This window comes from Neoarius graeffei, chromosome 15 (genome assembly GCF_027579695.1).
Source record: "Neoarius graeffei isolate fNeoGra1 chromosome 15, fNeoGra1.pri, whole genome shotgun sequence".
Taxonomy (NCBI): Eukaryota; Metazoa; Chordata; class Actinopteri; order Siluriformes; family Ariidae; genus Neoarius; species Neoarius graeffei.
In genome coordinates, this window is record NC_083583.1 from 11,421,866 (window position 1) to 11,434,484 (window position 12,619).

At 43.2% G+C, this 12,619-nt stretch overlaps 1 protein-coding gene across 1 annotated transcript in view; it reads left to right on the top strand.

Annotated features, from left to right (window-relative positions):
• Positions 1-4,057: 4,057 nt before the first annotated feature.
• The window catches only part of acyp2 (acylphosphatase 2, muscle type), a 51,895-nt gene continuing 43,333 nt past the window's right edge, over positions 4,058-12,619 (top strand). Inside the window, exon 1 of the mRNA XM_060940852.1 lies at positions 4,058-4,206. Coding sequence (XP_060796835.1) covers positions 4,083-4,206 — 124 coding nt within the window. The 5' untranslated portion in view covers positions 4,058-4,082. The remainder of the gene's footprint in view (positions 4,207-12,619) is intronic.

Genomic DNA, 12,619 nt, shown 5'->3' on the forward strand with positions numbered 1-12,619 from the left:
GAACGTAGCAAAGTGTTTTCAGGTAGCTGTTTCCTCAGATTGTAATGTTATTAAGAAATGGCAGTTAACAGAAACAGTGGAGCTCAAGGTGAGGTCTGGAAGATGAAGAAAACTTTCTGAAAGAACTGCTCGTTGGATTGCTAGAAAGGCAAATAAAAACCCCTGTTTGACTGCAAAAGACCTTCAGAAAGATTGAGCAGACCCTGGAGTGGTGGTGCACGGTTCTACTATGCAGCGACACCTGAACAAATATGACCTTCATGGGAGAGTCATCAGAAGAAAACCTTTCCTGCGTCCTAGCCACAAAATTCAGTGTCTGAAGTTTGCAAATGAACATCTAAATAAGCCTGATGCATTTTGGAAACAAGTCCTGTGGACTGATGAAATCAAAATAGAACTTTTTGGCCACAATGTGCAAAGGTATGTTTGGAGAAAAAAGGGTGCCAAATTCCAGGAAAAGAACACCTCTCCAACTCTGAAGCATGGGTGTGGATCGATCATGCTTTGGGGTTGTGTTGCAGCCAGTGGCACAGGGCACATTTCATTGGTCGAGGGAAGCATGGATTTGAATAAATACCAGCAAACTCTGGAAGCAAACATCACACCATGTGTAAAAAAGTTGAAGTTAAAAAGAGGACGGGTCCTACAATAAGACGATGATCCAAAACACACCTCAAAATCTACAATGGAATACCTCAAGAGGCCCAAGCTGAAGGTTTTGCCCTGGCCCTCACAGTCCCCTGACCTAAACATCATTGAAAATCTGTGGATAGATCTCAAAAGAGCAGTGCATGCAATTCAGCCCAAGAAACTTGTAGAACTGGAAGCCTTTTGCAAGGACGAATGTGTGAAAATCCCCCAGGTAAGAACTGAAAGATTATTAGCTGGCTACAAAAAGTGTTTACAAGCTGTGATACTTGCCAAAGGGGGTGTTACTAGGTACTGACCATGCAGGGTGCCCAAACTTTTGCTTCAGGTCCTTTTCACTTTTTGGTATTTCACACCTGTAAATGATGGAAATAAAAATGTAATATTGCGGAAAATATTAAAGAAATGTGTCGTCTTTACCTTTATGCCTTTTGGTGATCAGTTCATCTTCTGCTCACTTAACTATTCACAGTAACAGACATTTTCAGCAAGGGTGCCCAAACTTTTGCATGCCACTATATATATATATATATATATATATATATATATGGTGGGGGCGGCACGGTGGTGTAGTGGTTAGCGCTGTCGCCTCACAGCAAGAAGGTCCGGGTTCGAGCCCCGTGGCCAGCGAGGGCCTTTCTGTGCGGAGTTTGCATGTTCTCCCCGTGTCCGCGTGGGTTTCCTCCGGGTGCTCCGGTTTCCCCCACAGTCCAAAGACATGCAGGTTAGGTTAACTGGTGACTCTAAATTGACCGTAGGTGTGAATGTGAGTGTGAATGGTTGTCTGTGTCTATGTGTCAGCCCTGTGATGACCTGGCGACTTGTCCAGGGTGTACCCCGCCTTTCGCCTGTAGTCAGCTGGGATAGGCTCCAGCTTGCCTGCGACCCTGTAGAAGGATAAAGCGGCTACAGATAATGAGATGATATATATTTATTTATATATATATATATATATATATATATATATAAATAATATTTTTCATATAGGGTGACACGGTGGTGTAGTGGTTAGCACTGTCGCCTCACAGCAAGAAGGTCCGGGTTCGAGCCCCGTGGCCAGCGAGGGCCTTTCTGTGCGGAGTTTGCATGTTCTCCCCGTGTCCGCGTGGGTTTCCTCCGGGTGCTCCGGTTTCCCCCACAGTCCAAAGACATGCAGGTTAGGTTAACTGGTGACTCTAAATTGAGCGTAGGTGTGAATGTGAGTGTGAATGGTTGTCTGTGTCTATGTGTCAGCCCCGCGATAACCTGGCGACTTGTCCAGGGTGTACCCCGCCTTTCGCCCGTAGTCAGCTGGGATAGGTTCCAGCTTGCCTGTGACTCTGTAGAACAGGATAAGCAGCTACAGATAATGGATGGATGTTTCATATATTAAGTTCTTCAAAGTAGCCACCGTTGACCTTGATGACCCTTTGCACACTATTCCCTCTCAGAAAATAAAGTGCATTATTGTACCTTTAGGGGTATAATGGCTTGTCACTGGAGCAGTACCCTCTAAAGTATTTATCTGTACCCTTTATATACTGCTTGGGAACATATATTTACCTTTTTGGCCCTAAAAAGGTACACATATAGTAGTTACCTTGAGGTTCACAAAAGAGCCTAAAGGGGTGCATTAGTGTAGACTGAACCTTGGCGGACAGAAATGGGCTCCTACTGTAGTCTGACAGTGTTGGCATTATCTTAACCAGCTTCATGAGGTAGTCAGAAGGTAATTAGTGGACGAGTTTCTTGACTTCTTAATGAGTTTGAGATCAAATAGTAAATAGTAACTAATAACAATTCAAATAATAAAATAGCCCTATTCAACAACTGCAATAATCCATATTATGTCAAGAAGTATCTTTTAATTTATAAAAAATAAAGAAAAACTATTGCATTGGATAGAAGGTGTGTTTTGAATGGTACGCTATATAATAATGTAATATGTCTGTCTGTCTGTCTCTCTCTCTCTCTCGCTCTCTCTCTCTCTCTCTCTCTCTCTCTCTATATATATATATATATATATATATATATATATATGTGTGTGTGTGTGTGTGTGAATATAGTACTAATATTCGTCACGCATTTAAATTTTATTCATATATATTTATATATTACATATATTTTATATTATTTAAGAAATATTTCACTCTTAGTTTTTATTTATATAATATTCATTCAGGGCGGCACGGTGGTGTAGTGGTTAGCGCTGTCGCCTCACAGCAAGAAGGTCCGGGTTCGAGCCCCGTGGCCGGCGAGGGCCTTTCTGTGTGGAGTTTGCATGTTCTCTCCGTGTCCACGTGGGTTTCCTCCGGGTGCTCTGGTTTCCCCCACAGTCCAAAGACATGCAGGTTAGGTTAACTGGTGACTCTAAATTGACCGTAGGTGTGAATGTGAGTGTGAATGGTTGTCTGTGTCTATGTGTCAGCCCTGTGATGACCTGGCGACTTGTCCAGGGTGTACCCCGCCTTTCGCCCGTAGTCAGCTGGGATAGGCTCCAGCTTGCCTGCGACCCTGTAGAAGGATAAAGCAGCTAGAGATAATGAGATGAGATGAGATGAGATTTCACTCTTAGTTTTTATTTATATAATATTCATTCAGGGCGGCACGGTGGTGTAGTGGTTAGCGCTGTCGCCTCACAGCAAGAAGGTCCGGGTTCGAGCCCCGTGGCCGGCGAGGGCCTTTCTGTGTGGAGTTTGCATGTTCTCCCCGTGTCCGCGTGGGTTTCCTCCGGGTGCTCCGGTTTCCCCTACAGTCCAAAGACATGCAGGTTAGGTTAACTGGTGACTCTAAATTGACCGTAGGTGTGAATGTGAGTGTGAATGGTTGTCTGTGTCTATGTGTCAGCCCTGTGATGACCCGGCGACTTGTCCAGGGTGTACCCCGCCTTTCGCCCGTAGTCAGCTGGGATAGGCTCCAGCTTGCCTGCGGCCCTGTAGAACAGGATAAAGCGGCTACAGATAATGAGATGAGATATTCATTCATTCATTCATTCATTCATACTATTTGTTTATTAGATATTTATGATTATATATGTGCAGGACCTCTCTGAAAAACGCAATGGTGATGAGAGCCTCCCGTATAAACATTGTTACAAACAAACAAACAAACAAACAAATGTCCAATTAAAACTGGATCTCCATCACATGCATGACCTTATTTGGAGATAAGGCTCCCAAAAGGTACTCCATATATGGCATTTCCGAGTGGCTATATGGCGTCAACATAGATTTTACTCAGACTAAAATATGTTGTTTTATGTTTTTAACATTTTTTAATGAATTATTATTATTATTATTGTGTTTTAAGAACATTGTGCGAATCTGTGTTTCGAGCTATAAATATAACGAGATAAACACATCGGGAGTAGTTATAAAAAATAAAAATATCCTGGAAATCTCGCGATAGAAAACGGTATTTGGAGACTCGCGAGAAGATAGAAATACGCGGTGTTTATGTTTGGCTACGATTGGAACGTTTTGGGGCTGTTTCTGCTCATCCTTCTCTTTCCTCTCTCTCAGTTCGGCATGTCTTCAAAATATTCATCTGTAGATTTTGAAGTTTTCGGCGATGTTCAGGGTAGGTAGCTCAGAGTGTGTGTGTGTGCAGTAGAGACAAGATATCCCGTCATGCTCTGCGCTCCGCTCCAGTCCACTGCAGAAGCGAGCAGTGTGTAAAGAGCGGAGATGATTACAGTGTTTACATCCGAGTTACAGACACACAGTACCAGTCAAAAGCCCGGACACACCTTCTGTCTCACTCAATGTTGGGTTTTTTCTTTATTTTTATTAATTAAAAGACACTTAATGTCTTAAACTAATAATTCTGTCCTTTACTGAGTTGAGCGGTTCTTGATATAATATGGTTTACTACAGTTGTGGTGTGGAATAATGGGGCTTTTATTATTTGTATTTTTATAATTTACTAGACTATTTACAGTTTGATCTCAAACGCATTAAGAAGGCATGAAACTCGTCCACTAATTAACTTTTGCCCAGACACACCTGTTAATTGAAAAGCATTCCAGGTGACGACCTCATCAAGGTGGTTAAGATAATACCAATAGTCTAGTGTGCAAAAAGCATCATCAGGGTAAAACCAGTCTCTCACTGGGCTGCGACAAACTGCAAACGTCATTCGCGAGAGAGTTTCAAAAGTGTCTTCTTCTTCGTAGGGTTTATGGCAACCAGCTTTATTGGTGCATTACCGCCACCTCTGGACTGGAGTGTGGAACAAGAATATCTCATCTCATCTCATTATCTCTAGCCGCTTTATCCTGTTCTACAGGCGAGCTGGAGCCTATCCCAGCTGACTACGGGCGAGAGGCGGGGTACACCCTGGACAAGTCGCCAGGTCATCACAGGGCTGACACATAGACACAGACAACCATTCACACTCACATTCACACCTACGGTCAATTTAGAGTCACCAGTTAACCTAACCTGCATGTCTTTGGACTGTGGGGGAAACCGGAGCACCTGGAGGAAACCCACGCGGACACGGGGAGAACATGCAAACTCCGCACAGAAAGGCCTTCGCCGGCCACGGGGCTCGAACCCGGACCTTCTTGCCGTGAGGCGACAGCGCTAACCACTACACCACCGTGCCGCCCACAAGAATATCTACCACCCACAATTCTTAACAAAAAAGAAAAGAAAAAAATGTATAAAAGGAAGAGAAATCACTCAGTTTTCCAGCTACATTTTGTTAATTAGGCCTGTGTTTTTAAAAAACCTACATAGGTGGTTGAAACACACCTCTCCTGTGCTTAACTGCAGCATGTTCTGGACATTAAACACCACTTTTTCCCTCTGTAGGTGCCTTATAAGCACCTCCCTGTCAGCACTGTATTTTGGACAGTATACAAGAACATGTTCTACGGTCTCCTGGCTGTCACTGCACTCACAGGTTCCATCATCATGTTTCTTAATCCTGTATAGTGTGCTGTTAAGTGCTGTGTGTCCAAAACGCATTCTGGAGAACACATCCTCCACCTTTTTCTCCCTGCTTGTGCTCCTGGCTCTTCCCACTTGGTTTTGAATGGCATAGTACTGCCTTCCAGTGTCCCCAGCATTCCACATGCTCTGCCACTTACTTCTTGTCCTGGCCTTGACAATACTTTTAACCTCAGCCTTACTATATAGCACTTCAATGTCATTTTCTTCCTTTTTTAAGGCTTCCTTGGCAAGTGTGTCAGCCAACTCATTTCCTTTGACACCTATGTGTGCTGGTACCCATAGAAATGTGATTTCAACCCCAGCCTTCCTCAAGTTATTTCCCATATGTACAATTTCAAAAATGATGTCTTGCCTTGACTCAGACTGTACATTTTTTTTAAGCTCATGAGTGGTTTCAAAAGTGTCTTGAAACATTCGCGGGGTGTTCTGGTAGTTCTGTAAAGTTATCCTACCTCTTGGATTTGTCCTACCAAGCCTACTGCGCATGCGCAGAACACATGACGTCATATCTTGGAATTTGGACCGAGTTTTGTCCTACCGATCAGCTGGGCCGATAGAAAATCGGTGAGTATTTCACGCATTTGTAATGCGTAATGTAAGCATATTTGCACTTCAGAAACGTATAAAATACAGTATTTATAAACAAACGAAACGATGCCCCGTCATAACTTTGACTGCACAGTGCCCACTGCGTGACAGAATTAGCAAGTTCTCATACAGACCGTTTCATTATTCAAAACCAGTCATTACAAATTATTTGACTCAGCCAAAGACTCGACCAATACGCACAATCGGTAGGACAAAACTCGGTCCAAATTCCAAGATATGATGTCATGTGTTCTGCGGATGCGCAGTAGGCTTGGTAGGACAAATCCAAGAGGTAGGATAACTTTACAGAGCAGGGGCTTCTCAATTTCCTCGCACGAGTCGCAAAGTGTCGCTCCTTCGTCGCTGAAATTTTGAACACGTTCAAAAAATTCATGCGACGAAATTTCTTTCAAAATAGCCGCAAATGCATCGCTGGTGTCGCAAAGCCATCGCAGTGCCGTCACGAACCCTTCTCAAGTCAGTTTCCGTGAGACAGGAAGTGCGAGTTCAGCCAGTATCTCACTGGGCTGCAACAGCTTGCGACAAATTGCGAACGTCATTCATGAGAGAGTTTCAAAAATGTCTTGAAACATTCGCGGGGCTTCTCAATTTCCTCACATGAGTCGCGAAGTGTCGCTCCTTCGTCACTGAAATTTTGAACATGTTCAGAAAATTAGTGCGACAAAATTTCTCTCAAAATAGCCGCAAATGTGTCGCTGGTGTCGCAAAGCCGTCGCGAAACCTTCTCGATAGGGTTGGGCGGTATTACGGTAAGAAGGTATCCCGAGGTATCCAAAAGTACCAACGGTATCGGTCTCATTACCGTCATTTAAAAAAAAATATAATATCTAAATAAATATGGAGTACGAGGTCATAATATAAAATAATAAATTGAAGATCATCCCGAATAACTGTGTGATCGTATTTTCACTAATTCTATCAATTTCCTAAAGAAGTTCTCATCGCGTGCAGGGTTGTTTATGTCGTTACCATGGCAACCCTGCGTGACATTTTGGAATCTGACAGAAAGCTTCGCAAGAGACTGAGCCCGGGGGTGTCGTGGCTCAGATGGCTAAGGCACCGTACCATAAATCCGGGGACCCGGGTTCGATTCCGACCCGAGGTTATTTCCCGATCCCGTCTCTCTCTCCCCCGCTCATTTCCTGTCTCTCTATACTGTCCTATCTAAAAAAAAAAGAAAGACTGAGACCGCGGTTGAAAGATGGCAAGTCAAGATAACGAGTTAGTGGCAAAAAAAAAATACAACATCGGCAGTGTGGCAGTATTTTGGTTTCAAACCAAACGAAAAATCTAATATGTCCCCTAAGGCACACCATAGCCTGGGGTACTCCACTTCCACGAGATCTCTCCAATGAGTTGTGTTTTGAGTAGGTTACATGAGTAACAACAAGGTAAAATAATATAACGTATGACATTTGGGATGTGGGTAATAAACGTTTGGAATGTCATCTACTGAAGAAACGGAAGAAAACATCGTAGCGTAAACTGTTAGGTTTCTGGTGGGAATTAGCAATGCGCTTGCTATCTTTGTTGGGTGTGTTAAACCGTATGGATTTAAGTGGAATAATTGTAAGGAGTTATGTGATCAAGACAACGTTTTAAGCAAGGTAAGGCCATTTGATTATTAATTTCCCCGCCATGGCATGACGTGGGCCCATATGATTTTGCCTTGTGCAGCTACCGCGCATTTGAATTAGGTTCGCCTCATTTGCGCTGAAGAATATGGTTTATCGCGCAGTCTAAACGGACTTGGGTGTTGGTTGATTCTTTTTCTTTTTTTTATTTCCCATGCTTGAAAGGGTATGATCCTGCTCATCGTGTACTTTTTTTTGATGGAGCAGGTGAAATAGTGCTGCAAATGGCGTTTCAACGCAGACATGTGTAAACGACAGTTGAATGCTATTTTCAAGATGAAGGAAGAGTTGCGTGATGCTTTGAAATAATATCTCTTAATCCATTCATCAATGCACAAAATTCGCTTTGCTGCTTAATCCATACCACAATGCACACAATTCGCTATGCTGCTTTTAAATAGTACATTTGAGGCATAGGCGCACGTTACACAGTAGGCCGAAACAAAATATTATTTTTTTCTCGGTAATACCGTATACCCCGGGAAAACACAGAGACGGTTTAAAGGTATCAAAATTTGGATACCGCCCAACCCTACTTCTCGAATCAGTTTCCGTGAGACACGAAGTGCGAGTTCAGCCAGTATCTCACTGGGCTGCGACAAATTGCAAACGTCATTCGTGAGAGAGTTTCAAAAGTGTCTTGAAACATTCGTGGGGCTTCTCAATTTCCTCGCATGAGTCGCAAAGTGTCGCTCCTTCATCGCTGAAATTTTGAACATGTTCAAAAATTTGTGCGACAAAATTTTTCTCAAAATAGCCGCAAATGCGTCGCTGGTGTCGCAATGCCGTCGCGAACCCTTCTCAAGTCAGTTTCCGTGAGACAGGAAGTGCGAGTTCAGCCAGTATCTCACTGGGCTGTGACAGCTTGCGACAAATTGAGAATGTCATTTGCAAGAGAGTTTCAAAAGTGTCTTGAAACATTCGCGGGGCTTCTCAATTTCCTCGCATGAGTCACGAAGTGTCGCTCCTTCGTCACTGAAATTTTGAACATTTTCAAAAAATTTGTGCGACAAAATTTCTCTCAAAATAGCTGCAAATGCGTCGCTGGTGTCGCAAAGCCATCGCGAACCCTTCTCGAGTCAGTTTCCGTGAGACAGGAAGTGCGAGTTCAACCAGTATCTCACTGGGATGCGACAGTTTGTGAGCGTCATTCGCGAGAGAATTTCAAAAGTGTCTTGAAACATTCGCGGGGCTTCTCAATTTCCTCGTGTGAGTCGCAAAGTGTCGCTCCTTCGTCACTGAAATTTTGAACACGTTCAAAAAATTAGTGCGACAAAATTTCTCTCAAAATAGCCACAAATGCGTCGCTGGTGTCGCAAAGCCGTCGCAATGCCGTCACGAACCCTTTTCAAGTCAGGTTCCGTGAGACAGGAAGTGCGAGTTCAGCCAGTATCTCACTGGGCTGCAACAGCTTGCGACAAATTTCTCTCAAAATAGCCGCAAATGCATCGCTGGTGTCGCAAAGCCATCGCGAACCCTTCTCGAGTCAGTTTCCGTGAGACAGGAAGTGCGAGTTCAGCCAGTATCACACTGGGCTGCAACAGCTTGCGACAAAATTTCTCTCAAAATAGCCGCAAATGCGTCGCTGGTGTCGCAAAGCCGTCGCGAACCCTTCTCGAGTCAGTTTCCGTGAGACAGGAAGTGCGAGTGTATCTCACTGGGCTGCGACAGCCTGCGACTAGTTGGAGACACAACAATTGCGATAAAATATGCAAATATCAATTCGGTGTGATTCCAAGTGAAAATTGTCGCTAATTCACATATTTTATCACAGTTGTTGTGTCTCCAACTAGTCGCAGGCTGTTGCAGCCCAGTGAGATACTGGCTTAAACGCCAGAGATGGACAAAGTACCCAACTTCATTACTTAAGTCAAAGTACATATCCCACTGGTTAAATGTTACTCCGATACAAGTGAAAGTTGCCCGGTCATATTTTTACTTAAGTTAAAGTACTGAAGTACTTGAATTAAAAGTACGTTTTCTGTCAACGCATCGTTGTATTATTTCCACAACGCTTACAAAACCCAACGCCATTACCAAAGACAGAAATTTGGATTCACAAAATGAAGGCATGCTGTTCCATCATGGTGGTTTAACGTTAAGTCAGTGAAACTCCACCTGACATGCTAGCAAACTCTTTTCAGACTCAAACTCATATTTGGTAGCTAACGCTACTAGAAAAGAAAGATTTCTACATCCTGTTTCGCAAGATTATGCTGAAACAACATATTTCTGAAAGGACTTCAGATAAGTTAACGTTAGTCATGTTAGCATAACTCCGTTTTTACATGCTAACTAAGAGTGTCCAAGTTAACTAGCTATGTGTTAACGTTAGCCGTGGACAAGGCTACGGCAACTTGGCGGGCAAATCCATAGAAAGTCATTTGACTAACCAGACTGCATAGCTATTGCAACGTTATCGCTAGCTCTAAAAGCACAGACCACTTCATTGCAAGCTTTCTCTTGGAATAAAATGTTTATACACCTCAATATGCTTCCGCAGGTCAGATAGCGAGTTTTTGTAGGCCGTGATGTGGTTCATTTTAAGCAAACAAAGCAAACGTTTAAAACGAAACAAATCTTTAATCCTTTCGGAAAACTGAAACATGGGTTATAGGTAAAGCCATGAGTGCGTGCATTCGCCAGAAGAACCGCCTCCTTCCATTCAGCCATCAACTGATAGTGTTCAAATAACACTGCTGAGAAATCATTGAGCTTGACTGTATACAGTCTATGGACGTGACGTGACCCTAGTGATTACTGATCGGCTCTCAGTGTCACCTGCGAAAAAACAATCACGTTTTAGAAAAGAAAAGAAAAAACATCCACTTTCAAAACTGCTTCATAGTAACGAGTAACAAGGAGCTTGATAGAAATGTAGTGGAGTGAAAAGTACGATATTTGCCTTTCAAATGTAGTGAAGTTAAAGTCATAAGTTTCCAAAAAAAAAAATACTCACAGTACAGATACTCAAAAAGTGTACTTAAGTACAGTACTCAAGTAAATGTACTTTGTTAATGTCCAGCTCTGGTAAACGCTGGAGACTTCAGATAATCTAAAATATCAAAATTTTTCTTTATTGACACTTTTTTTTTTTTTTTTTACCACATAATTCCATACGTGTTCCATATGTTATTTCATAGTTTTGATGTCTTCAGTGGGGCGGCACGGTGGTGTAGTGGTTAGCGCTGTCGCCTCACAGCAAGAAGGTCTGGGTTCGAGCCCCGTGGCCGGCGAGGGCCTTTCTGTGCGGAGTTTGCATGTTCTCCCCGTGTCCGTGTGGGTTTCCTCCGGGTGCTCCGGTTTCCCCCACAGTCCAAAGACATGCAGGTTAGGTTAACTGGTGACTCTAAATTGAGCGTAGGTGTGAATGTGAGTGTGAATGGTTGTCTGTGTCTATGTGTCAGCCCTGTGATGACCTGGCGACTTGTCCAGGGTGTACCCCGCCTTTCGCCCGTAGTCAGCTGGGATAGGCTCCAGCTCGCCTGCGACCCTGTAGAACAGGATAAAGCGGCTAGAGATAATGAGATGAGATGAGAAGATGTCTTCAGTATTGTTCTTCAACGTAGAAAATACTAAAGAAAGAAAGAAAGAAAGTACAACTTTATTCATCACATGCTTGTGAAATTCCTCTCTGCATTTAACCCATCTGAAGCAGTGAACACACACATGCACACACAAACCTAGGAATGAGCAAAGTAGGGGTGTACAAACTTTTGGACTGGTACTGTATATATAAAGTGTTGTCATGGAATAGGTATATGACAATAACACAAAAAAGAAAGGAAAAGAAATAAACTCGTTCTAGCTTGTTAAAGTGCATATCCTGGGCCAATTTATTTTTTTTTTTATATGAAAGTATGTTCCTTTACACACTCACCCAGAAGGGTAATTTTACACAAGCCCATCTGTCTACAGCAGAAAAAAAATAAAATAACAAAACACGTCTGGAAAAATCCCAAGAGAGTCTGGAGCCAGATTCGTGACGTCACCTGCGGAAGCGCCAGCAGGCTGCGCGAGCTTTGCACGGTTTCAGTGCACAGCCTGTGTAGACCAAGCGCTCCCATTTCTCTCTCATTGTCCGGGCTTTTGGGAAACGATGAGTACTAATCCCATCATGATTGGCGTTGCTACACCCTCCTACGATACATCTGTTAACCATTTTAATAATTACGCGATAACGTTGAAGAAATTTGCAGAAAACCACCAGGTCGTTTTCTCATAAACAAACCAGCGCTGACGTAGGATTCAGAAGGAGGCGTCCCGCACGCGACGTCACGAAAATCAATGTTTGCCGGGAAATCCAAACGCCAAGTTTTTTCAGAGGCGGCCCAATTCGCCTCATATGGCTTGATTTCAACTGAATTTTTCTGGTATTGTGCAAGGTAAAAAAATTGCGCAAAATGCAAAATGTGACAGATATTTGACCAAAGTTTAACATAAAATAGGAGAATTACATTGATCTTGCTCCTGAATTTACCCATGATATGCACTTTAATAGGGGTGTTCACACAGCACATATTTGCATCGATGCTGCACCGATGTATTTTGTTGCGATATATCTTACACCGGTGTAAATTTTGTGGAGCGTTCACACATCACAAACCTGCTTACTAGAGAGAAGCGTGTTAGCACCGGTGCAGCCCCACTTGCGTTCACACAGCAGTTTTTGCGACCGTGCTATACGATAGTAATAATGCGGAAATGAAATATGCGCATGCATGAAAATGTACTTCCTTTTCCCGGTTGTCATGGCATCATCAAGTGCCGGGAAAACAACGTGGATGAAGA